General features: G+C 53.8%; 3 protein-coding genes across 3 annotated transcripts in view; all 3 read left to right on the top strand.

Annotated features, from left to right (window-relative positions):
* Positions 1 to 8,245, top strand: part of GRIN2D (glutamate ionotropic receptor NMDA type subunit 2D) — a 35,063-nt gene extending 26,818 nt beyond the window's left edge. Inside the window, exons 11-13 of the mRNA XM_070387399.1 lie at positions 5,155 to 5,342; positions 5,545 to 5,777; positions 5,950 to 8,245. Of these exons, the coding sequence (XP_070243500.1) occupies positions 5,155 to 5,342; positions 5,545 to 5,777; positions 5,950 to 7,278 (1,750 nt within the window). The 3' untranslated portion in view covers positions 7,279 to 8,245. The remainder of the gene's footprint in view (positions 1 to 5,154; positions 5,343 to 5,544; positions 5,778 to 5,949) is intronic.
* A 1,018-nt stretch (positions 8,246 to 9,263) lies between these two features.
* GRWD1 (glutamate rich WD repeat containing 1) lies at positions 9,264 to 15,532 on the top strand. The gene is made up of 7 exons (XM_070387398.1): positions 9,264 to 9,674; positions 9,877 to 9,994; positions 10,134 to 10,296; positions 12,408 to 12,621; positions 12,711 to 12,853; positions 13,021 to 13,218; positions 14,532 to 15,532. The coding sequence occupies exons 1-7, from the start codon at positions 9,488 to 9,490 to the stop codon at positions 14,847 to 14,849; spliced, it is 1,341 nt and encodes a 446-aa protein (XP_070243499.1). The 5' UTR covers positions 9,264 to 9,487; the 3' UTR covers positions 14,850 to 15,532.
* Positions 15,533 to 15,676: 144 nt separating this feature from the next.
* KCNJ14 (potassium inwardly rectifying channel subfamily J member 14) lies at positions 15,677 to 25,852 on the top strand. The gene is made up of 2 exons (XM_005895392.2): positions 15,677 to 21,911; positions 23,980 to 25,852. The coding sequence occupies exons 1-2, from the start codon at positions 21,204 to 21,206 to the stop codon at positions 24,574 to 24,576; spliced, it is 1,305 nt and encodes a 434-aa protein (XP_005895454.2). The 5' UTR covers positions 15,677 to 21,203; the 3' UTR covers positions 24,577 to 25,852.
* Positions 25,853 to 26,326: the final 474 nt, after the last annotated feature.

Genomic DNA, 26,326 nt, shown 5'->3' with positions numbered 1-26,326 from the left:
GGAGTTTGCTCAGACTCATGTCCACTGAGTCGATGATGCCAGCCAACCATCTCATCCTCTGCCACCTACTTCTCCTCTTGCTCTCCATCTTTCCCAGCATGAAGGTCTTTGCCAGTGAGTCGGCTCTTTGCATCAAGTGGCCAAAGCATTAGAGCTTCAGTTTCAACATTAGTCCTTCCAATGAATATTCAGGACTGGTTTCCTTTAGGATGGACTGGTTTGATCTCCTTGCAGTCCAAGGGACTCTCAAGAGTCTTTTCCAGCACCACAGTTCAAAAGCATCAGTTCTTCAGTGCTCAGCTATAATTCTTTATAGGTGAATATTATTGTTCTCATTCTATAGATGAGAATATATGGTAAGACCCTACAATTCTGCTGAGGGGAAGAGTTGGGATTTGAACCCTGGAGTCTGATTCTCAGCCCAACTTCTCAACCACTGCACTATATAACCTCACTCACCCAGTGAGAAACCCAGACTCTTCCTCCTCTGCCCCTTACCCAGAAGCTTGGTGGATCCACAAAGGATCCCCCTGTGTTTCTCTCTGTCACTTCTTGCTCGGATTTCCTGCCTCTGCTGAATTCTTTTTCTCCTCAGTGTTCCTTTAAACATTTTTTTCTAATTTTTCATTCAATTTCTATCAGAGTTATACATCCATAGCTTGGAGAGTCAAATACAGACTTTTAAAAGTATTGATTTGTTTGGCTGCACCGGGTCTTAGCTCTTCATGACATGGGGTCTTCGATCTTTGTGGTGGCATGCAACGCTCAGTTGCGGCCTGTGGGCTCAGCAGTTGTGGCTCCCAGGCTTATTAGTTGCCCGGCAGCACGTGGGATCTTGCCAGGTCAGGGATCGATTCTGTGTCTCCTGAGTGAGCAGCCCATCCTTATACACTGCACCACCAGGGAAGTCCCTGTAGTATCCGACTTCATAATGGTTCAAAGTTGCAGTGTCTTGTCTTGCTTTTCTGATGACATTAATGATAGTTGCTGAGTTTTGGTTTTTTAACATTTTCTCTCTGTATGATGATTCCTCCAAATTCCCCCTCCTATTTGTTTATTTGGCCGTGTGGCATGGCTTATGAGAGCTTAGTTCCCTGACTCGGGATTGAACCTGGGCCCTCTGAAGTGGACGCATGGAGTCCTAACCATTGGACTGCCAGGGGAGTCCCTCTTTCTGTCTTTAATTTTGTTAGAGGCTTTATCTGGTGTCTAGTAACCTCTGGTAGTCAGTTCATATTTGGGAGTAGGCATCCAAAACTCTGGAAGCGGTGCACCTGTGAGCACATGAGCAGGGTTTTAACTATAGACTTCACTGTGGGCTGGGCTGTCTGGACCATTTGTAGGGGGATCCCCAAGGTCAGTATTTTTTGGTCTTTCTTCCTGTCTCTCTCTCTCTCTCTCTCTATATATATATATGAATGCATGTGTGCGTGCTAAGTCGCTTCACTCCTGTCCAACTCTTGGCGACCCCAATGGACTGTAGCCCACTAGGCTGTTCTGTCCATAGCATTCTCCAGGCAAGAACACGGGAGTGCATTGCCATTTCCCTCTCCAGGGAATCTTCCCGACCCAGGAGTCGAACCCGTGTCTTTTATGTCTCCTGCATTGGCAGGTGGGTTCTTTACCACTGGTGCCACCTGGGAAGCCCCTATATATATATGAATATGTACATGTATATGTGTACATACTATATATATGCTTTTAATATAGAGAGGACCAAGAAAGAAACCAAATAATGAGTTACAATGCTTCTGACAAGATACCCCTAATGATATAAAAGTTAAAAGGCACTTGTCCATTCATTCATTCATTCATCCAGTAAATGTTTATTAAGGTCTTCTTTTGGGAAACCAGTGGCTCAGCAGTAAAGAATCTGCATGCATTGCAAAAGATGCGGATTCGATCCCTGGTGGGAAGATCCTGTGGAGAAGGAAATGGCTACCTATTTCAGTATTCTTGCTGGGAAAATCCCCTGGACAGAGGAGCCTGACGGGCTATAGCCTGTGGGGTGAGCACACATAAAGATATAAGATAGAACAGTCTTTTCGCACCAGGCACCGGGCTAGGCACTCAGGGTATAGCAGTGAGCAAATCGAAGTCTCTGCTCTCCTGGAGCTTCCATTCTAGTCTGGACGCCAGACGTACACGTGTGTAGAGCAGCGCTTTCCTAGAGCCCTTTCTGTGATGATGGAAACGTGCTAAACCTGGGCAGTCCAATATGGTAGCCAACAGCTCTTGATCACTGGAGGTGTAGTTGGTGTGACTTCAGAATTGTAAAGTTTAATTAAAATTGGGGTTCAAAAAATAATAAAATAAAATTGGGGTTCAAATAGCCACCGCTGTGGACAACACTAGAAAATTCCATCCTTACAGAGAGGTTCAAGGGCATTGGCAGCCTTGCGTGGCTTTGCCTGGCTCACACACCAAATGTGTGCTTGCCCTACTGCTGAGGGCAAGCAACCTCACTGGGAGAGAAAGGAACTGCATTTCTTAAAAAGAAATAAAGAAACACAGCTTCTCCTCCCAATCAGTTCTGGAAGCCTAGCCCATGAGAAAGGTTCAATTTCTCACTCACATTAGAAGGGCCAAAAAGGAAACATCAAGTCTCCATTCCCTAAAGGAAGCATTATTTTTCATTTTTTTTCCAGATCAATTAAACCATGTACGCACACACCTCTTTATACATTGCTCACTAAAAGTACACACTGTTCTCTTGCTTTGGCTGTGGAGGAAAGCCTGTTTGCATTTTTTCCCTATTAACTAAATCTTACCTCTTAGCTCCAGGGACTGGCACCCAGAATGCTGGTCCTGAACCAGTCTGAATTCATTCATTTGGCTCCTCTTTTTTTTTCAAATTTAAAAAAATATTTATTTATTTTTGTCTTTAAGGCATATGGGATCGTAGTTCCCCAGCCAGGGACCGAACCCATATCCCCTGCATTGGACGGAGGATTCTTAACCAGTACACCACCAGTTGTTGTTCAGTCGCTCAGTCATGTCCCACTCTGCGACCTCATGAACTACAACACACCAGGTTTCCCTGTCCTTCACCATCTCCCGGAGTTTACTCAGACTCATGTCCATAAAGCCGGTGATGCCATCCAACCATCTCATCCTCTGCCGCCCTCTTCTCCTTTTGCCTTCAATCTTTCCCAGCATTCGGGTCTTTTGCAATGAGTTGGCTCTTTGCATCAGGTGGCCAAAGTATTGGAGCTTCAACTTCAGCATCAGTCCTTCCAATGAATATTCAGGGTTGATTTCTTTTAAAATTGACTGGTTTGATCTCCTTGCAGTCCAAGGGACTCTCAAGAGTCTTCTCCAGCACCACAATTTGGAAGTACCAGTTTTTCGGTGTTCAGCCTTCTTTATGGTCCAGCTCTCACATTTGTACATGACTACTGGAAAAACCATAGCTTTGATTATACGGACCTTTCAAGCCCCTGTGCCACAAGGCTGTGATCCATGAAGGGGAAATTTGAACTAGCTAACATTAAATACCATTTGGGACTTCCCTGGTGGTCCAGTGGTTAAGACTCCATGCTTCCATTGCAGCGGGGGCAGGTGTGATCCCGGGTTGGGGAACTAAGATCCCGCACGCTGCAGCAACCAAAACTAAATAAATAAATACCATTTAAAGTTCCACCCCTCTGTTGTACTGGTCACATTTCAAGTGCTCCGGAGCCACAGGGGGCTGGTGGCAGCCATGTTGGACAGTGCAGATGGGACATTTCCAGCATCCCAGAATGTTCTTTTGGACAGTGTTAGACTAGACAAAACAGATTCCTCTTTCTGAGAACTAATCTGGTGTCTACAGTTAAGATGACCAAAATTTCACCCCAGGAAATAACTATGGAACTCTGTTCTATCTAGGATACCGGGACTAGATTTTTTTTTTTCTCCTTAAGACACCCTGGACATCTTCATAGGTCAGATTGAGAGCAGTTATCTTATGTTGCAGGATAGTTACATGGTGTGTAATCCACAGAAGTTTGCATTCTTTTATCATTCTTTCATTTATCCCACAAATATAACCGCCACCTTGTTTGTGTCAGGAACTGCTGGGTCACAGCCTGGAATGTGATGGGTCTTGGACTCTATCCTAGAGGCTCTTGCAGTCTGGTAGGAGAGGCTGAGATTAATCAGATCATCACAGAAGTAAGGTGGGCAGGAAGTGACGTGCGGCAAGTGCCACAACGTATTCATCTCTGAGAACTACTAACTCAGAATCTGTGCTTGTCTTCCCACCAAATTGTAGAAATCAGGGCCTACAGGGAGAACCCAAGCAAATTAAGACACGTGTCTGGGCCTGCGTTTCCTGGTCTGAATAACGGAGATGATGGTTTCTACCTCACAGGAATGCTGACAGAATTGAGTTATTATAGTAGCTAGAAGAACGCGTGGCACAACAGAAGTCATCACTAACATTATTATTATTTGTATGATTCTCCTTTCTGAGCTTCAGCCCTCCTCTTTAAAATGGAGGAGTAGGGAACTTCCCTGCTGGTCCAGTGACTAGGACTCCAGGCTCCCAATGCAGGGGGCCCGGGTCAGGGAACTAGATCCAACTCGTTCCCTACTAGTGCAGGACGAGGATTGAGGGCAGGAGGAGAACAAGGTGACAGAGAATGAGATGGTTGGATGGCATCATCGATTCAATGGACATGAGTTTGAGCACACTCTGGGAGATGGTGAAGGACAGGGAAGCCTGGCGTGCTGCAGTCCATGAGGTTGCAAAGGGTCAGATACAACTGAGTGACAACAACAAAGACCCAGCGCAGTCAAATAAATAAATTTTAAATAAATACAATTTTAAAATAAAGAAATAAAACAGAGGAGTACGCAGGACCTTCTTTTGGAAGGTTCCAGTAGAGACTGAACAAGTAGTTATTTCATTAACACTCACAGCTAACATTTCTCCAGCACTTGCTTTGCTCCCAGGGCTATCTGTGCGACAACCTTGGAAGGGAGAGTGTTGCTGCTGTCCCCATTGGACAGATGTTTAAACTGAGGCACAAAAAGGTGCAGTGGCTTGCTGAGGAGTTCACCACCAGTTAGGATCTGGAGCAGTTGGAGGTTAGGAGTTAGCGGGGCTCTGGGTTGGCCATCTAGGCATCTGGGTGGGACTGACTCTGCCTTTCATGCCCCTCCCCGCAGGAAGCTGGACGCCTTCATCTATGACGCGGCTGTGCTCAACTACATGGCCCGCAAAGATGAGGGCTGCAAGCTCGTCACCATCGGCTCGGGCAAGGTCTTTGCCACCACGGGCTATGGCATCGCCTTGCACAAGGGTTCCCGCTGGAAGCGGCCCATTGACCTGGCACTGCTGCAGTTCCTGGGGGATGGTGCGGCTGCACGCAGAGATGCCTGGGGGGTGGGGTGGGGGGCGGGGGCAGGGGAGGGAAAGTGGAGGAGGGGAGGGAAAGACCCCTGGGTCATGGGGAAAGGTGGTGGGGGGAAGGGTCTGAGGGCCTAGACTTTCATATCAGAGAAGAGGATCCTCAGAGGGTGCCCATGGAAGGTGACAGCCCACCCGCCTGTCCCCAGATGAGATCGAGATGCTGGAACGGCTGTGGCTCTCGGGAATCTGCCACAATGACAAGATCGAGGTGATGAGCAGCAAGCTGGACATTGACAACATGGCGGGCGTCTTCTACATGCTCCTGGTGGCCATGGGCCTCTCCCTGCTGGTCTTCGCTTGGGAGCACCTGGTGTATTGGCGCCTGCGGCATTGCCTGGGGCCCACCCACCGCATGGATTTCCTGCTGGCCTTCTCCAGGGTACGGGGGAGAGAGGGGGGCGGAGGGGGAGAGAAAGGAAGAAACTGGCAGGGATGGCGAGAAGTGGAAGGCAGCTAGGGAGGTCGGGTGCGGGAGAGGAGGGAGGGTCGGAGGGAAGGCAGGTGGTCCCCAGCATCCCGCGCTGACCCTGCTCCTCCCGCGGCCCCTACAGGGAATGTACAGTTGCTGCAGCGCAGAGGCTGCGCCGCCGCCCGCCAAACCCCCGCCGCCGCCGCAGCCGCTGCCCAGCCCCGCATACCCGGCGGCGAGGCCCCCGCCTGGCCCAGCGCCCTTCGTGCCGCGCGAGCGCGCAGCCGTGGATCGCTGGCGCCGCCCCAAAGGTGCGGGGCCGCCCGGCGGCGCGGGCTTAGCAGACGGCTTCCACCGCTACTACGGCCCCATCGAGCCACAGGGCCTGGGCGTGGGCGAGGCGCGCGCGGCGCCCAGGGGCGCGACTGGGCGCCCGCTGTCTCCACCGACCACGCAGCCGCCACAGAAGCCGCCGCCCTCCTACTTCGCCATCGTGCGCGACAAAGAGCCGGCCGAGCCCCCCGCCGGCGCCTTCCCCGGCTTCCCGTCGCCACCCGCGCCCCCTGCCGCCGCGGCCACCGCCGTCGGGCCGCCGCTTTGCCGCCTGGCCTTCGAGGACGAGAGCCCTCCGGCGCCCACGCGCTGGCCGCGCTCCGACCCTGAGAGCCAGCCTCTGCTGGGTCCCGGCGCTGGGGGCGCGGGCGGCGCGGGGGCCGCGGGCGCTGGAGCCCAGGCCGCGCCTCCCCCGTGCCGCGCCGCGCCGCCCCCCTGCCCTTACCTTGACCTCGAGCCGTCGCCGTCGGACTCGGAGGACTCGGAGAGCCTGGGCGGCGCGTCGCTGGGCGGCCTAGAGCCCTGGTGGTTCGCCGACTTCCCCTACCCATATGCCGAGCGCCTCGGGCCGCCGCCGGGCCGCTACTGGTCGGTCGACAAGCTCGGGGGCTGGCGCGCCGGCAGCTGGGACTATCTGCCCCCGCGCAGCGGCCCCGCCGCCTGGCACTGTCGCCACTGCGCCAGCCTGGAGCTGCTGCCGCCGCCGCGCCATCTCAGCTGCTCGCACGACGGCCTGGACGGCGGCTGGTGGGCGCCGCCGCCCCCGCCCTGGGCCGCGGGGCCCCCGCACCGGCGCCGGGCCCGCTGCGGGTGCCCGCGGCCGCACCCTCACCGGCCGCGGGCCTCACACCGCGCGCCCGCCGCCGCGCCGCACCACCACCGGCACCGGCGCGCCGCCGGGGGCTGGGACCTCCCGCCGCCCGCGCCCACCTCGCGATCGCTCGAGGACCTCAGCTCGTGTCCCCGCGCCGCCCCCGCGCGCAGGCTAACCGGGCCCTCCCGCCACGCGCGCCGGTGCCCGCACGCCGCTCACTGGGGGCCGCAGCTGCCCGCCGCGCCCCACCGGAGACACCGGGGCGGGGACCTGGGTACCCGCCGGGGCTCGGCACACTTCTCCAGCCTCGAGTCCGAGGTATGACGCGGCCTGGGAGGCCCCGCCGCCCCCTTGGTCAGCGCAGGCCACAGCCCGAGGGGGCACGCGGGGTGGACAGGACCCGCGAGGGTTGGAAATGAAGAAAATAGAACTGGCCGGACCCCGCCTGGAGCAGCGTCCTGCGCCCCTCGCTATGGGGGGCACTTCAAACCGGAGGGGATTTGGTCCCTCAAATCTCACCCAGCCTGGGAGCAAGGGGGCAGGGGTCTCAGAGCCCACTGGACTTTTTTTTTTAACCCGACAAGGGCTTTTTAACGTCACCAGATGGGGCGGGAGGTGGCGGGGTCACGCCACGCCCGCGTCCCACCCCCACGCCCGGGGCCGTGGCCCCCACATCACTGTGCAGCTCCCCGGCCCCCCAGGCACGCCTCCGGGGAAGCCCGTTTTTAACCTTTCATCCATTGGGACTCGAAACTGTGAGACGCGTTAGCCAAACTGTGACCCCAGACCTTGGCCCCGCCACACAGAAACCCCTGACCCCAGACTGTGACTTCCGACCCCTGAAAATGGTCATCCGACCCCAGACTGTGACCCCTGACCCCAAACTGTGACCCGAGCCCCAGACTGTGCCCCGACCAGACTGTGACCCTCGACGTCAAACCGTGACACCCCCTTCTCCTTTTCCGCCCTCTGTAGCTTTCCCCTCTTTTGTCCTAGGACACGCCCCCCAACGAAGCCCCGCCTCCACTGTCCCAGCATTGATCCCAACCTCCATCAAGCCAAAACTTCCCACGACCAGCCCCAGGTGCCACCGGCCATATCCTCTCCAAATCCAACCCTTTCAGTAAAGACACAGCAGACCCCCCCAACCTGCCCCCAAACCTCCACCTCCCAGATCTCCAGCCGGGTCTGGAGCTGGGTCGTGGAAGGGAGGAGTCTGGGAGTCCACACTCACTACCAACCTCTTTTCCCTCTCTCCTGTACCACATTGCAGTGTTTGGAATAAACCATGTTTTTATGCCTCCTCAAGCCCAATGTGAGTACCGTGTCTTTCTCTTAGCCCCCTTCAAACTTCTGTGGAGGAAACAGAAAGCGAGAAAAGTCCTACAGAGGAAGAGGGGGCAGAAAGAGAATTTCAGCAAGAACAGAGATTCTGGAGGGAGGTGGCTAATAAAGACCCAGAAAAAAGTGCTGAGAAAAGACCCTAAGAAGAGAAGGGCAGAGAGAATTCCCTGACGGTCAGTGGTTAGGACTTTGCCTTTCCACTGCAAGGGTTTGAACCCTGGTTGGGGAACTAAGATCCCACAAACTACCCAGCTAGGCCAAAAAAGCTGGGGTGGGCTGAGAAGGGGTGGGGGCAGAAGGAGAAGAGGGGTCAGAGAACTCAAGAAAGATCTGGATCATAACATTTTAGGATCAGTCTAGGGTACCATTCCTATGGCAACAAGCAATGAGGCTTGCTAGGTTCTTAATATCATGTTCATGCAAGGGAGGTGAGTGTCTATTATATCCTAGCCCATTCACATATCTTGAATTCTGTTAATTTCACCAATGAGAATCTATTTCTAACATTTCATTATGCCAATTAGCCAAATCTCTGGTGTTGATGGGCAATGAAAAGAGCGGAAGCTGCCTCTAGAGAGTGGACTTTCTGATTAAGTGTTTGCTGACCAGGGCTTCACCGTGAACACCTGGTTAGGCAACTGACTACCCCTAGAGGGTAGATCCAACGAACTAATTTATACATAATCATCCTGCCTACACTTAAGCATTTTGAAGTAAATTAAAGCCTTCATAACAAGGAGGGGGAAAGAAATCGGCTTTATAGATCCTCAGGGAGCAGAAACCTAGTCTCCTTGCCAGTAAAAGCTCTTATGTGCATACACGAATAATTAATTAAGTAAGAAAGCATTGGGAGTCAAAGGTGGAAGATGGAATCTGGGTCTGGAGTGCCTGTATAGTTGATGGGGCAAACCGGCCTCCTGCAGAACTACAACTCCCAGGAGGCCTTGCCGCCGCTCTGCGGAAGAGCGCCCCAAAGTCACGGGAAGGGAACAGTTGCCTCGGATCTACAGGCCTTGGTAGCCAAGCCAGGATGCTGTTTTCTTAGTTCTTCGCCCTCTTCCCATCGCCCTAATTGGTGAACCAGGAGGTTTCCAAGGTAACCGCGCAGTAGGGCGGATCCTCCTAGGAAGGGAAAACGCAACCCAGAAGTGACGCTATTACCTTGCGCCAGCGGCGAGAGGCTCCGAAGATGGCGGCGCGCAAGGGTCGTCGGCGCACGTGTGAACCTGGGGAGTCTATGGAGACCGAATCCCAAGAAACAGGGTCCAAGGGCCAGGCTCAGGTCTACCTACCTGGCCGGGGACCGCCGCTGCGCGAAGGAGAGGAGCTGGTCATGGACGAGGAGGCCTACGTGCTGTACCACCGAGCACAGACTGGTAGGGCTGGGCACCCGGCATCTTGGGTCCTCACGAAGGAAGAGACTGGAATCTTGGGTCCGCAGGGGAGCTGATCCTGAATCTTTAACTTAAGAGGCTGTTTGAAAGAGAAATTAGGATTTAAGAGGATTGGCATCACACTCAAGAGGGCCGAGAACCCGCTGTCCAATCCTAATTTTCCCATCCCTCCTTCCATTCCCAGGCGCCCCCTGTCTCAGCTTCGACATAGTCCGGGATCACCTGGGAGACAACCGGACTGAGCTTCCTCTTACTCTTTACCTGTGTGCTGGGACGCAGGCCGAGAGCGCCCAAAGCAACAGGTAAGAACTGAGGCTTTACAGCGCTAGGGGTGTCTGAGCCTCCAGCTTCCTCTTCCTCAGGACCTAGAAGTCGGGGTTTCCAGCCTCCTTCCTAAGGATCCCGCCATCCGGTGCCAAATTCCTCCCACACCTTCCCCAGATTGATGATGCTTCGGATGCACAATCTGCATGGGACAAAGCCCCCACCACCCGAGGGCAGCGACGACGAGGAGGAGGAGGATGACGAAGAGGATGAAGAAGAGCGGAAGCCTCAGCTGGAGCTGGCTATGGTGCCCCACTATGGAGGCATCAACAGAGTTCGGGTAAATGCAGCCCCAGGAGCCTGCCCTGTGTACTCTGGAGCACACCACCCCCCACGTCCAATGCCCTTCAGCTTTAAGAAGAGCACTTGGCACATAGTTTTTTTAACTACTTATGTGTTAATTGTGATTGTTGTCACTATGTTCTAGATGCCATGGGGATGTTTTTTAAAAAGGTTCCTTTCTCTTCTGTAGAATGGTGAGAGTTACCAAACTTACTTGGTGGGGCTGATGTGAAGATAAATGGAATAGCCAGTACCCTTATTTCAATAACTGAAATATGGTGATTTCTGGGGTCTAGAAACAGCACTTGGCAGTAACATGAGATCTATGTGTTTTCTGTTATTGCTCAGGGAGTGTCCTGGGCTGTGGGGTCACTTTTGTGATTCGGAGTTATAGCTCCTTCTAATCAGGTTGATGTGAGAATTGAACTAGATGCTCTATGCAATAGTGCTTGGAGCAGTGCTTAGCCCATAGTTTTTGAGAAGTGTTTCCGTTGAGTTATTACTATGTTTCATATACTGCTTTAGACCTGGGGAGTTAACAGGGAGCAAAAGGTCTCTGGCTCCATGAAACTTACATGCCAGGGGGACAGGGGATAAGAAACTAAGCATATGTGTAATGTCCAAAGGTTCTAAGTGTTGTAGAGAAAAATAAAGCAAGGTAAGGGAGTTAGGGTCTTCTGGAACGGGCTTGCTATTTTATTTATTTAGTTAGTTTTTTAGCTGTAATGGGTCTTTGTTGGTGCACTCTGGCTTTCTCTAGTTGCAGCAAGCAGAGACTACTCTTCATTTCAATGCTCGGGCTTCTCATTGGCGGTGTCTCCTGTTGCGGAGCACAGGCTCTGTGGTGCAAGGGCTTCAGTAGTTACATCGAGTGGGGTCAGCAGCTGACGCTGTCAGGCTCTACAGCACTGGCTTAGGAGCTGTGGAGCACGGGCTTAGTTGCCCTGAGGCATGTGGGATCTTCCCAGACCAGGGATCGGAACAGTGTCCCTTGCACTGCAAAGGCAGATTCCAGAAGCCCCTGGGGTTGCTAGTTTAAACAGTGTGGTCAAGGGAGCATTCACTGATAAGGTGCCCTTTGAACAGAGAGCCACAGAAAGTGAGGGAGTGAAGCAAGGATATCTGTGAGAAGAGGTTTCCCAGCAAGGGACTAAGGAGTGCAAAGGCCCTGGGGCAAACTGATTGAGGAGTTTTGAGGGAAGTTGGGGAGAACAGTGCTGAATGGATGAGGGGGAGGGTGACAGGGTTTGGTGGGTGGGCACCGAGGAGACAGATTGTTTAGGGCTTTGTGGGCCATTGTAAGGACTTGGCTTTTATGTGGGGAGAAACTGGGAGTCACTGGAGGGTTTAGAGCAAAGAGTGGATGGGATCTGACTTGTGTTTTAAAGGGATCCCTCTGTGTGCTGTATTGAGAATAGACTGCAGGGAGGCCAGGGCAGAAGGACAGGGTCCTGTGAGGGGCCAGGACAGGAATGCAGGGAAGGGTGACTTCAGTAGTAGCCTGAGTGATGACAGCAGAGCTACCGAGAAAGGGTTGGAAGTGGTGGCGTTTTGGGTGGAAGCGAGGCATAGTGTGAGGAAGGAGAGGCAAGTAGTGAGCCAAGGTGGCGACCTCCAGGGAGGGGTAGGTGGCAGTGGGCAATTAGGAACTTGGCTTTGGCCTTGGGGCGTCTATAAACAGTCAGTTTGATGTGAGCCTGGAGTTGAGAGAGGTCAGGGCTAGGGGCTACTGGAAACCTTGAGGCTGAACAGGATCTCCTAGTGAGCAAAGGTACACAGGCAGAGAGATCCAGAGACTGGGGCCTGGGACCTGCCTAGACTTAAACAGTTCCAGAGACCAGGAGTCTGAACAGATTTCCGGGGGCTCAATTCTTGGGAGTTCAGGAGTTCTGTCATCCCTCCGCCATCATCTGTACCACAGTGGGGGGAGTTGTCCTGGAGACCAAGTTGGTCTTCATGTTGTAAGCCTATTCTCGCAAAGGTTTCTGGGAGTTGAAGTCCCAGGCCTGGGTGGGAGGCAGCTCTGGTTCTCAGGGATGAAAGGGCTGTTGTCGTCACGCTGTGCCTCCTGTCCTGCTCACCTCCCCTCCCCTCCTCCCTACCCTGCAGGTGTCGTGGCTGGGTGAGGAGCCGGTGGCTGGGGTGTGGTCAGAGAAGGGCCAGGTGGAAGTGTTTGTGCTGCGGCGACTCCTGCAAGTGGTGGATGACCCCCAAGCCCTGGCCACCTTCCTCCGGGATGAGCAGACCCGTGTGAAGCCCATCTTCGCCTTCTCTGGCCACATGGGCGAGGGCTTTGCCCTTGACTGGTCCCCTCGCGTGCCCGGTGAGTTCTGGGGGTGGGTGGGAATGGGATCTGGTGAGCCACAGCTGGCTGAGTGTGACGAGGTCAAGAGTCCCGACTGCCTTTCCCAGGGCGCCTGCTGACCGGTGACTGTCAGAAGAACATCCACCTCTGGACACCAACGGACGGGGCCTCCTGGCACGTGGACCAGCGGCCATTCGTGGGCCACACACGCTCCGTGGAGGACCTGCAGTGGTCCCCAACCGAGGACACAGTAAGGAAGGGCTGGGGGTCTGGACTCCAGGGTCTTGGGGGGAAGGAGGGGGCCGGGGGCAGGTCCAAGTGATGGCGTGGGGCGGGAGGGGCCGACCCACCACTGGTCCCCGGTCTCCAGGGTAGAGCGGGGGTCCACTGGGGTCCCTCCGACTCTGCCCCGTCCAGGTGTTTGCCTCCTGCTCAGCTGACGCCTCCATCCGCATCTGGGACATCCGGGCAGCCCCCAGCAAGGCCTGCATGCTCACCACCGCCACCGCCCACGACGGGGACGTCAACGTCATCAACTGGAGCCACCGGGAGCCCTTCCTGCTCAGCGGCGGGGACGATGGAGCCCTCAAGGTCTGGGACCTGCGGCAGTTCAAGGTACCGTCCCAGCCGGACCCCTGGGGCGGAAAGAGCTCCCAGCGGCCACTAGGATTTGTGGGTTTTCCCTTCTGAGATGGCTTATACGCCAGAGCTGGCAAGGCCCTGCCATCAGAACTGGGATCCCATCAGAACTGGGATACTGATGAGGAAACAGGGTCAGGAAGGCTTGGGGCTGCTGTGGGGTTGTTCCCTCTACTATCTGGAGAGCTGACTGGAGGAACAGGGCTGGGCCGAGCAGAGACTACAACTCCCATCTGCCCGAGGGGAGCCGTGCACCGGCCATGCTGCCTAGGCTCAAGGGCTCAGGGATTGTAGGTGGATTTCATAGGGTCAGCTGAGAACAGAGCTCAGCTTAGTCATGCTGGGAGCAGGCGTGGAGGCCCAGAGGGATGGGAAGAGATAGGATGTAATCGCCAGCTTTGTGGTGACTCTGCGGAGCTGAGAGGAGCTCCGGGCCTTCCCCTGGACAAAGCCATGACTCCATACACCTCGGGCCTTCCCAGGATCGTCTTTTTACTCCCCCTCCAGTGTAATGAGTTCTACAGAATCAGCCCTGGGGAAGCTTCTTGACGTGGATTCCAGCCCCCTTCCCCCTCCCAGGCAGGTGCATGGACAGGTGGATCGCAGGGCCACGTTGAAACGTTGGAACCACCCCTCCAAGTTAGAGACATGCCGATCCCCCCCAGCAGCTGTGCTTTTAGTAAAAGTGCTTTTCTTTGCATCTGCTCTCTCTCGAGCCTGGGAGTCGTGCCTGTGCCCCCATTAAGGATTTCTAGAATCACTGGGGAGAGCACTTAGAAAACCCAGCCTTCTGGGCGGGGGAGGTGGGGGAACATTTTAATTTTTTTTAATTTACTTTTAAAAATTTGTTTCAAAGACCCAATTTTATTTATTTATTTTGGCTGCATGTCATGTGGGATCTTAGTTCTCCAGCCAAACAGGGTTTGAACTGGCTCCCCTTGTATTGGAAGCGCAGAGTCTTAACCACCAGGGAGTCCCCTACACCTTCCTTTTACAGGGAAGGAGGCGGAAGCAGGCCCAGGTAGGAGCAGGGGTTGGGGAGTTGTGACCTGGAGCTGGGAGGGGCTTCTTTGCAGGTGAAGCCACAACTCCCAGTCCCTGGGGCACTACCCCTTTATTATCAGCTGTACTCTGCCCTCCATCCCTTTCAGAGACCCTGGGTCTTTGGAGGCTGGAGGGGTGAAGGTCTGGCTGAACCCTAAGGCTGGAGAGGGGTAGGGGGCTCTGCCTGGGTCACCCCTGGAGTCAGGCTGAGGGACTCAGACACCCTGACTCCCATCTTCCCATAGTCTGGCTCCCCAGTGGCCACCTTCAAGCAGCACGTGGCCCCCGTGACCTCCGTCGAGTGGCACCCCCAGGACAGTGGGGTCTTTGCAGCCTCGGGTGCGGACAACCAGATTACACAGTGGGACCTGGCCGTGGAGCGGGACCCCGAGGCCGGTGACGCAGAGACGGACCCGGGGCTGGCGGACCTCCCCCAGCAGCTGCTGTTCGTGCACCAGGGCGAAACAGACCTGAAGGAGCTGCACTGGCACCCGCAGTGCCCCGGGGTGCTGGTCAGCACCGCCCTGTCGGGCTTCACTGTCTTCCGCACCATCAGCGTCTGAGCTTGGTCTGGCCGAGTCTGTCTGGTCCTCCACTTACTTGGAACTGAAGTTGAAGTTCATCGTTTCCCTGGAAGGGACTCATTCAGATCTGCTGGCCAGCGCCTCTCCAAAAGGACTTGGTTTGGCCTTTGGCCACCATGATGGATTCTGTTTGACTTACTGTTCTTTGCAAGGACTTGGTTTGGTCCAGTGCCCCTCTTGCTAAGAGAGGCGGTTTGACTCATGGCTCTAAAAATAAGACTCGGTTTGCTCCCCTTGATTCCTCCAGCCGAAGCACTTGGGTTGACCCATGGCCCTGTAAAACCACTGCAGTTGCCTCCAGTGAACCCTCTGACCCAAAGACTTGGGTCAACCCAGTGAGCCCCACCTGTCAGAAGAGTCCATGAGCCCATTTCCCAGATGGGCCTGGTGTGGCCTGTGTTGCTGTGGGTATTTTGTCAGCTGCAGGCCCTAGGCTTGACTCTTTGATCTCTCTGCCACTGGTCTCCCTCAGGGAACTCAAGTGCCTTAGAGTGGCTGGACCAAATTTGAGGTGTGGGTTCCTCCAGCAGAATTTGGTGTGGCCCTTGTCTTTCTGCCAGCTGGGTTTGACTGGGTGGAGCCTTCTCCCCTCCTCCCAGAGACAGGCATTGTGCAGGGGGGAATTCAGGAGCTCTTGAGGGGCAATAAAGAACCAGAATGGAGCCTGAATTGTGGAGGCTGGTCCTTCTGGCGGCAGTCTCATGAGGAAACGAGGAGGAGGGAGGGTTTGGCACCTGGCTGTCCTTGGACTGCTGGGTCCAGCCCTCAGCCCATTGGCGCTCTCTGGTTCTGCCTCTCCTAAATTTTATTCCATCTGGAATGCACCCCAGGTCTCTTGGTGGGGAAGAGTCATCTCATGTGTACCCCCGCATGCTGAGACTTCATCTCAGGGGGAACCAGGGAGCCCCTGTCTCTCATCCTTCTGCCCCTGCCCTCGTCATCACTTTCTCCCCATTTCTTTGTTCCCTCGACTGTGTCCCCATCTTTCCGCATCTCCTGGCCCCCAGGCTCTGTCTCCGGGCCCCCTCCCCCCATGTCTCTCCTCTGCCACCGCTGTCTCCTCTCCAGCCTGCTTGGGCCGCAGCCCAGCCGTCCTGCCTGGCCATCCTCCCTGGCTCCCCCTCTGCGGCTCTGAGCTGGCCCCACCCCCTGCCCCCCCTCTCGGGCTAGGACTCCTCTGATCCGCCCGTGAGCACAGAGGTCGGGGGCCCGGGACGGGCCGCAGCACCACAGCACCCACAGAGGCCTTTCCTTGGCCCGAGCAGAGGAGCCCCCAGCAGAGGGCATGGGGGTGGGCTGCCCCACCAGGTATGTGCCTCCACGCAGACACCCTGGGCAGGGGTCCTGGCTTTGAGAGCTGGCCCCCGCCTCCCCGCACCATCTTCCTCGCTCAGACGTCTGCCCCAGCGCCCCCACCCTATCCTCCTGGGTCCTCATCCCCCAGATCTGGTGCCCCCAGCTCAGCCCATCTCCATTTTCGGCCTTATTTTCACTGCCTGCCCCCCACCCTCATCCTGCGTCTCTTCTTGTCCCATCTTCATCTCCCATCTGGTCCGTCTCTCCTTTTCCTAAGATGGGATCTCTGCTTGTCTTTGCCCGGTTGCTCCTAGTTCCGCCTGCCTCTTTTCTGTCTCCCATTCTGTCCTCTTGGGTGCCTGTGGCGGTGGGGAGGTCCTCTGTCCTTTCCTCAGGACAGCCTCTCCCTGCGCATCTCTTACCCTCTGTACTCTGGTCTGTCTGCAGTCTCCACGCTACACCCCCTCCTGGCAGTTTCTGCCCTCCAACCTGCTGTTGCTCAGGCCCCACTGGGGAGTGGGGGGAGGGTCGTGGGGGGAACAGCCAGGGTCTCACGGAGCATGTGAAAATGCTTCTATGGCGGGGGGCAGTGGGGCAGCCCCTGGGCGGGGCTTCTCAGCCCCAGATTAGACAGTGACTTTGAAACGAAGTTGACGCACCTTAAGCCCCATGTCGCCTTTATATGGAAACATTAAGCTGCTCTCCCAGGTCAGGAAGAGGCGGGGGGAGAGCTTGAGGCTCTGGATCCGCTTCCCTCGGATCCTGCTGTCGGTGATGGGAGGTGCGTGGGCCCCGAGGCAGAACCCCATCCCAGCTCTCAGGGCCATGCTGGACGCTGACGGGACCCCGCAGAGGTGAAAGGCGTCCCCACCCCCACCCCCTGCCTGCCTCTTGAAATGGACAAGATCACGTCTGTCTCTCAGGGCTGAGGGTAACAACGGGAGGATTTAGGGAAACGAGATCCTGGGTTGGAAAGGCTCAGGACTCAAACCGGCAGCCCACCCCCAGCACTTCATGGCTCTGGCCGGATCTCTGAGTCCGCTCCCCAACCTGTGAAGCGGGGTGATGATCTTGACCTCCCAGCATCCTGAGCAGCCAAGGTGAGCCCAGAGGGTGGGCTGCAGAATTCTGGGAGCTTGGCAAGGCTGGGAACCAAGGTGCTCAGGAAACAAGGGCGAGTGATGAGGTGGTCTGTGGTCCAGTCTGGCGCTCAGGCTTGGGCACCAGGAAGGCTGGATGGGAGTCCAGGGTCTGCCGTTTCTTGACTGAGAGAGCTGGGACAGGAGACGAACCTCAGTGCCTCCGTTTGCTTTCCCATCAGAAGCAGAATCCCAACACCCATCGGTGTGGGTGTGAGGAGGCCCCCACCCATCACCCCCCTCCTGCATCATGTCATCAGGTGGCCTCTGAAAGGGGACTAGTGGGTAGTGAGGACTCTGAGCAAGAGGGGGCTGCAAATGGTAACATTTGCCTGTATTCTAACCTCAGACCTGCCCTCTTCGACAGCCTCAGTTGCCGCTGCTTGGAAGAACAGTCTCTAATGCCCAGAAAGTTGAGGGTGTAAAAAGAGTTGGGGCACATCGTGGGCTGTGCACACAACCAGGTCTGCTGACTGGAGCCTCAGCTTTGCCTGTGTAGAGTGGGCCTAAGAAATGCCCATGTTGGGGGTGGAGACTGGGTGGTCACAGACAGCAGTGCAGAGCAGCGGGGTAGGGGAGTAGGTACATGTCAGTGTTGAACTTGACAGCAACTAACAACTCATTCTTCATGGAGAAAGTGCCCCCAGCAACCAGGCAAAGACAAGTAGAGATCCTTGTCAGGAGGCCCATAAGCACCCTAGAGCCTGGCACAGGGAGTTCATTGTACCTAGGTGCTTGGTAGGTGTTGATGGAACTGGGATGCAAAACGTTTAACCCCTAGCCCAGACAGGTCCCTGAAGTCCCAACACCACAGGGCCAAATGTGGTGCAGCTGCTGGAGGGCAATGCGGTCTACAGGTCCAGGCGGGCCCCTTCCCTCCTCTGCGTCCCCCTGGTTCAGCTAAGATTCCCTCACATTTCTCAGATAAGGGAACTGAAGCTCAGGAAGAAATGTGACTTGCCACCATTCATATAGCTTGTAAGTGCCTGAACTGGGATTCAGCCTAGAACTGCCTGATTCAAAAGCCCAAGTTCTTTCTTCTGGATTCCTTTTTAAGGATTTTTTTTTTTTTTTAATCCCCATTCCACAGATGAGCAACCTCAGGCTCCCAAAATTGAAGCAGGTGGTCCCAGGGCACATACTGGGTCAGCAACTGAGCCAGGATGGGAACCTGGGTCTATATAACTTGATCCTGACCTTGATAAAATCCAACATCCCCATTTTACAGCTGAGGAAACAGGTTTAGAAAGGTTTCCCCATGATCTGAAAGTCAGGGCTGAGCCTGGGTTTTATTGTGCTTGTTTTTCATAACAGTTTCATTGAAGTGTAATCCACATACCATACAATTCACACATTAAAGTGTACGATTGGGTGGTTTTTAGTATATTCAGAGTTGTGCGACCATGTTATTCAGTTGCCAAGTCGTGTCCAACTCTTTGAGACCCCATGGACTGCAGCGTGCTGCGTGGTGTGTACCCATCATTGCTATCTATTTTAGAACATTGTCATCACCCCAATAAGAAATCCCATTCCTCTGGCTATTGCTTCCCAATTGCCCCATCTCTCCAGTCCCGTACACCACTAGTCTAATTTCTCAGCTTAACAGATTTGCCCGTGCTGGGTATTTCATTTAAGTGGAAATAGGGGTCGCTGAGAGTCAGACACAACTGAGCGACTTCACTTTCATTTATCACTTTCATGCGTTGGAGAAGGAAATGGCAACCCACTCCAGTGTTCTTGCCTGGAGAATCCCAGGGACGGTGGAGCCTGGTGGGCTGCTGTCTATGGGGTCTCACAGAGTCGGACACGACTGAAGCGACTTAGCAATAGTAGCATACAATATATGGTCTTTAGTGACTAGCTTCTTTCACTTCACATGGTGTTTTCAGGGTTCATCCACATTGTAACATCTATCACTTTTTTGTCTTTTAGTTACTGGGTAGTAGTCTATTGTGTGGACAGACCACATTTTATTCATTCATTCATCAATTGATGGATATTTGGGCTGCTTCCATCTTTTGGCTGTTGTGAATAATGCGGCTGTGAATATCTGTGTACAGTGTGTGGACACTTGTTTTTAATGCCCTTGGGTAGATACTTGTGTGTGGAATTGTAACTCTCCATTTAAGGAACTGCCAGACCATTTTCCACACCAGCTGTGCAATTTTACATTCCACCAGTAACAATAGGAAGGTGCCAGTTTCTCCACATCCTTGGTAACACTTTTCTGTTTTGTTTTTTCTTGTTCTTATAGCCATCCTAAGTGAGTATGAAGTGGTAACTCATTTTGGTTTTGATTTGCATTTCCCGGATGGCATAATGATGTCAATTATCTTTTCCTATGTTTATTGACTATTTGTACAGTTGACCCTTGAACAACATGGGGGTTGGGGGTGCCAACTCTCTCCACAGTCAAAATTCCAAGTATAACGTTATTATTTATTTCTTTTATTTGCTGCATCGGGTCTCAGTTGTGTCATCCAAGATCTCTCCTCGTGGCGCAAGGCCTCCCTAGTTGTGGTGCTTATGCTTGTTGCTCTGCATCATGAGAGATCTTAGTTCCCTGACCAGGGATGGAAGCGGGTCACCTGCACTGCAATGCAGATTTTCAACTGGACCACCAGGAAAATCCCTGAGTATAAACTAGAGTTGATCCTCTATATCCATGGTTCTGAATCCAAGGATTCAACTGACCACGGAACATGTAGTACGACTCTACGATTTATTTTTAAAAATCTGCGTATAAGTGGAACCATGCAGTTCAAACCCATATTGTTCAAGGGTCAACTATATCTTTTTGGAGAAATGTCTACTCAGATCCTTTGCCCATTTTAAAATTGGGTTGTCTTTTTCTTATTGAGTTATAAGGCCTCTTTATATGTTGTGGATACAAATTTTTTAGATATGATTTGCAAATTTTTTTTCCCATTAGCAGACGGTCTTTTCACTTTCATCTTAGGGTCCTTGGAAGCACAAGAGTTTTTCATTCTGATGAAGTTCAAGTTGTCTGTCGTCTTTTTTTCCTTTTGTCGTTTGTGCCTCCTGACCTATAGGTGACCTTAGAGCTCCAGCTCATCTCTCCAAGCTGACTCCATACAGATCAGCAGTTACCATTCAGTCTTTTTTAAAATTTTTATTGCATTATAGTTGACTCACAATATTGTGTTAGTTTCAGGTATACAGCAAAGTGGTTCAGTTATATATGTATACTTTTTCTGATTCTTTTCCATTATAGGTTATTACAAGATACTGAATATAGTTCCCTGTGCTATACAGTAGGTCCTTGTTGTTTATCTCTTTTATATATAGTAGTATATATCTGTTAATCCCAAACTCCAATTTTATCCACTCCCCAACCCTCACCCCATCTCCACTCCTTTCCCTTTTGGTGACTCTAAGTCTGTTTTCTTTGTGACTGCTTAGTCTTTTATTTTATGAGTCTGGACTCTGGATCTGGGCTGCTAGCACTCAAACCCCAGCTTATTCAGCCATGACCTTGGGCAAGTTAAATGTTCTGTACCTGTTTCCTCGTCTGTAAAACGGCGATGATGTTTATGCTGCTGGAGGTTCAAATATCTAAATTCATGTGAAGTGCTCACAACACTGGCTCTAATAACTGAAGTGCTTGTTGTAACACAGTACTGCCACCACTATAGTTGTGTTGTTGTTGTTGTTGCTACACAAATGTTTCCTATAGTATTACCATCAGTGTTGTCGATTCTGTTCTGATCTTCCGCCCATTTGCCAGATGAGACTAGGGCCCAGGAAGTATGCCTGGCCTGTGAGCCCCACCCCGCCCCCATTCCTGGCACTCTTGACGTGGCTGCCCGTTTCTTGTCCCCGCAGGTTCGGGGCGCCCGCCCCCTGCTAGGCCAAGTGGAGGGGGTGTCCCCGCCCAATGGGCCTGGCCAGGGCCCTGCGCCGCCTCAGCGGCGCCCTGGAGTCTGGAGACGACAGGGCGGGCGATGAGGAGGAAGCGGGGCCGGGGCTGTGCCACAACGGGTGGGCGCCAGCGCAGTCGCCGGTGGGGCGGCGCCGCGGGCGCTTCGTCAAGAAGGACGGGCACTGCAACGTGCGCTTCGTGAACCTGGGCGGCCAGGGCGCGCGCTACCTGAGCGACCTGTTCACCACGTGCGTGGACGTGCGCTGGCGCTGGATGTGCCTGCTCTTCTCCTGCTCCTTCCTCGCTTCCTGGCTGCTCTTCGGCCTGGCCTTCTGGCTCATCGCCTCCCTGCACGGCGACCTGACTGCCCCGCCGCCGCCCGCACCCTGCTTCTCGCAGGTGGCCAGCTTCCTGGCCGCCTTCCTCTTCGCGCTGGAGACGCAGACGTCCATCGGCTACGGCGTGCGCAGCGTCACCGAGGAGTGCCCGGCCGCCGTGGCCGCCGTGGTGCTCCAGTGCATCGCCGGCTGCGTGCTAGACGCCTTCGTCGTGGGCGCCGTCATGGCCAAGATGGCCAAGCCCAAGAAGCGCAACGAGACGCTGGTCTTCAGCGAGAACGCCGTCGTGGCGCTGCGCGACCGCCGCCTCTGCCTCATGTGGCGCGTCGGCAATCTGCGCCGCAGTCATCTCGTTGAGGCCCACGTGCGGGCCCAGCTACTGCAGGTGCGAGTCGGCCCCGAGGCAGGCCACGCCCCCTGGTGGGCGGGCCCCTCCGCGAGGTCTGGGCGTGGGAGCCGCGGGGAATGGTGGGAGTTGTAGGTCTACGGAGCAAGTGTGCGTGGAGCCTGGAAGGGACTTGGACTACAATTCCCAGCAGTCTCTCGGGCAGGACACCTTCTGCCTCTCCTTGAGGGCTGAGGATGGTTCCCAAAGCTCTGTGGGAAGTGTAAACCCAAGAGAAAGGTCTCTGATCATTTCTTCCTGGAAGCCTAGACCTGAGACCAGATTTTGAGACTTAAAGAGTCCCCTGGGACTTGCCCTGCCCCCGTGGAATTGTGGGAAATGCAGGCCTGCGAGGGCCACTTCCGATCGGTAAAGACTCTAAACGACAATTCCCAAAAGGCTCTGGGGGCAGAGAAAGCGCCCACACAGGTTGGTCTGAAGAGGAGTTGTCGTTTTGCTGGTGATGTAAACCACGGCTCAGGTTTACGATCCCCAGCCAGTGTTGTAAAGAGAGGGGACTGTGACGGAGGTCAGGCTCCTACGGGCTTGTGGGAGATGCAGGCCTGAGGATGGGGTGCTACTCACACCCGCAGAGCCAGGGAAGACAATTCTCTGTGGCCTCTGGGTGTGTGGTCCTGCAGCATTTGTGGGAGCCTTCATTTTCCACCTCAGGGGCCCAGACTTTCCCACCAGCCTCCTGCTCAGAGAAGTACAGGGCAGGGGGTTGGGAAACTCTAATGTTAGCGTCTCTGCTGCTAAGTCGCTTCAGTCGTGTCCGACTCCGTGTGACCCCAGAGACGGCAGCCCACCAGGCTCCCCCGTCCCTGGGATTCTCCAGGCAAGAACACTGGAGTGGGTTGCCATTTCTCAGCAAAAAACAAAAACAAAACTACAATTCCCATTGGCCCCTGGGGCAATGGCTCCCTCTGGCACCCTAATAAAAGAGCCTTAGTGTTTCTAGAATTGTAGTCAAACTGCCCAAACAAATTCTGGGGTAGTAGCAGCTCCTGCCCCAGTAAAGTTCAACCCTTAAGTTGAACGCAGGGTTGGGGCTGGACTTGGATGAGAAGAGGACAGGGTTGTGGTGGGAACTACAACTCCCAGCAGCCTCTAAGGATTCCCGTAGATATTGGCAAGAGAATGGAGCCCCATTCTCCACTTCTCTCTCCTGCTTGACTGAAATCCAGAGATTCATGACCAGGAGGGACACTGTCTCTCCCAGAAGTCTGTGGGGGCATTGACAGGACTTGGTAGGTGGGTATGGAACCAATGGGTAGGTGTGGTGAAACTGCCGATACCTGGCGTGGGGTTAGGCTTCCACCCCACAGAAATATACAGACACACAAGGGGATGGAGGTAGTTGGGTTGAGGAGTGGGCGAGAGAATATCCCAGGGACTAGACTGAGGCAACGGTAAAACAGGCAGAACATAAGCATAGCTTCTGTTGGACTTAGATTGTCATCCTGGTTTATCTTTCTCTGGCCATATAATGAAAGCCATTTTTCTATCCCTCTCTTCCTTCTCCAATTGCTTTCGGATGTGATTCTTATCATCTGTTGTCTCTTTAACTGTTTCTGTCTTGCTGATTTCTGTGGCTCTGTGCCAATGTCACTCTGTCACTATCTTTTTCTCTCCCCTGGCTTTCTCCGATTTCCTTCCCCAAACCCTCTCTGAGTGTCTGTCTACCCCCCGCCCCCCTTCCTCTGGGCTTCCGTCCTCACCTTCCTGGACCACCATCTCCCTCTCTCTGGGTCTGTGTCCTCCTCTTTCTGCATCACCATCTCCCTCTCTCTGGGTCTGTGTCCTCCTCTTTCTGCATCACCATCTCCCTCTCTCTGGGTCTGTGTCCTCCTCTTTCTGCATCACCATCTCCCTCTCTCTGGGTCTGTGTCCTCCTCTTTCTGCATCACCATCCCTCTCTCTCTGGGTCTGTGTTCTCTCTGTACCCCTACCCCTACTGGTCTCTGCCCTCCTCTTCTTCTGCACGTCTATCCCCTCCTCTCGCTACCTCTATCTGCATTCATCTCTCTGCTCCCTGCTGTCTTTGGCCACCCGCCTTTTGCTGCAGCCTCGAGTGACCCCGGAGGGTGAGTACATACCTCTGGACCACCAGGATGTGGACGTGGGCTTTGATGGTGGCACTGATCGCATCTTCCTTGTGTCTCCCATCACCATCGTGCATGAGATTGACTCCGCCAGTCCTCTCTACGAACTAGGACGGGCTGAGCTGGCCCGGGCTGACTTTGAGCTGGTGGTCATTCTCGAGGGCATGGTCGAGGCCACAGCTATGACCACACAGTGTCGCTCTTCCTACCTCCCTGGTGAGCTGCTCTGGGGCCATCGTTTCGAGCCAGTCCTCTTCCAGCGTGGCTCTCAGTACGAGGTCGACTATCGCCACTTCCATCGCACTTATGAGGTCCCAGGGACGCCTGTCTGTAGCGCCAAGGAGCTGGATGAACGGGCAGAGCGTGCCTCCCAGAGCCCCAAGTCTGGCTTCCCCAGCTCTCTGGCAGCATTCTGCTATGAGAACGAACTTGCTCTGAGCTGCTGCCAGGAAGAAGATGAGGAAGAGGAGGCCACGGAGGGGGATGCGGCAGAGGCAGAGGACAAGGCTGCCAGCCCCCAAGTTCTCACACCAACCCTGGCGCTAACCTTGCCCCCGTGACGCAAGCTGGCATCCCCTTATTTGCACCCCTTTCCCAGAGGTAGCAAGATGGAGAGTTTGGGCCCTCTCCTGGGGTGGAGGCAGGTGTTTCCTAAGACCAACAGGCCTGCTGAGTAAATTATTAGCTGGTGATGTTCTGCCATGCCTAGTGGACCCATCATGAACATACTGGAGGGACCTTAATTCCTCTGAATTCTGTGCTCCCTCCTGAGACCCACTTGTCATTCCAATTCCTGAGTCTCGCTAGAGATAAGGGACCCAGAATTCTGGACCCCTCAAGAGGCGAGGACTGGTAATTCTAGATTCCTCTAGATGGCTGGTTTGGTTTGTTAAGCAGGATTATGAAATGAGGTATAGACTGCCTCCAGGGGAAGAAGTCAGCTGTCTCAAGTAGCAACAGAGATCCAGAATTCATTGGCCTGAACTGACTTTAGATTCAAGGGACTGTTGCTTCTCGACTCAGTTGACTCCATAGCAAATCACTTTTTCTAGGTGACCTAAGGAGGGGAAGTTATGGGATGCTCCCAAGAGTTTAAGACTATACTGATTGACCAATGACAAAGACTGTTGATTGTAAGTCAAGGAAAGACTGTGGCTCCAGAAAACCCCAGAGTTGAGATTCTGTGAATCCAGATTGGCTACAGAGGCCACCACTGGGGGTTCTAGAGCAGCTTTGACCTGAGAGTTGGACTATTCCAGAAACTAACGAGTTATGTCTCTAGAATGCACAAAACAGTGGAGAGCCTGTAGGTCTACAAGGACTAAAGTGACAGCCTGGGGGTTCTTGATAGGCGACAACTCCAGACCCACTGGTGGTAGAACATCGAACCAAACAGAGATGCAAGGCTTCATGATCATCAAGCTTTGTGTCTTTTTTTAAGTGCCATTCTAGAATATCCAAAGGAATCAAGATTCTGTGACTCTAGACTGATCACAGTCAGGGAAGGATGGGCAGTGATGACGTCAGATTTGCTGGTTCCAGCTTGCCCAGTGGAGTGGAGAATATTGATGAGGATAGATGACTTCTTTGTGGTTCTGTGATGCCAAAAGGAGTCAAGGCTCCAGGGACCCAGAGTTGTCTGTTGTCAATCTGGAAGCTCTAATCAACTCCTGGAACGTGGCTGTTCGAGGAGGTGGACTTGGGACTTGACCAGCAGCATTGCTGGGCTGACCTAGAAGGTGAGGGCCCAGACGAGATCCTGTGGGTAACAGGGCTGGATATTGGGTAAGGGAAGGGAGAGGCCCAAGGCTGCTGAGTCTACAGTGCTCTGGAATCTTCCATCTAGTGATGTGTCTCTATTTCTTAAAGATGTTATACATATATGTATTATATATATATATAATATGAATAAAGATATCTATCTATTTTTTTTCCTGTGGTTCCTACAGTAGGGTTAGAAACTGAGCTTGAGGAAGTGGAATGGAGTCCTTCATAAGGATCCAGAAAGTTCTGCTCTGAATCCCAACTCTGCCCCAACTGAGTGTGTGGCTTTGAGCAAATCACCCCCTCTCTCCTCACCTCAGTTTGTGCTGTGCTGTGCAAGTCACTTCAGTCTGCAAGGACTATCTGACTCTTTGCGACCCTATGGACTGTAGCCCTCCACTCTCCTCTGTCCATGGGATTCTCCAGCCAAGAATACTGGAGTAGGTTGCATGCCCTCCTCCAGGGGATCTTCCTGACCCGGGGATTGAACCCCCTTCTCTCACATCTCCTGCACTGGCAGGTGGGTTCTTTACCACTAGCACCACA

Source organism: Bos mutus, chromosome 18 (genome assembly GCF_027580195.1).
Source record: "Bos mutus isolate GX-2022 chromosome 18, NWIPB_WYAK_1.1, whole genome shotgun sequence".
Taxonomy (NCBI): Eukaryota; Metazoa; Chordata; class Mammalia; order Artiodactyla; family Bovidae; genus Bos; species Bos mutus.
Note: the sequence above shows the minus strand (reverse complement) of the source record. Positions and strands in the feature narration are given on the sequence as shown.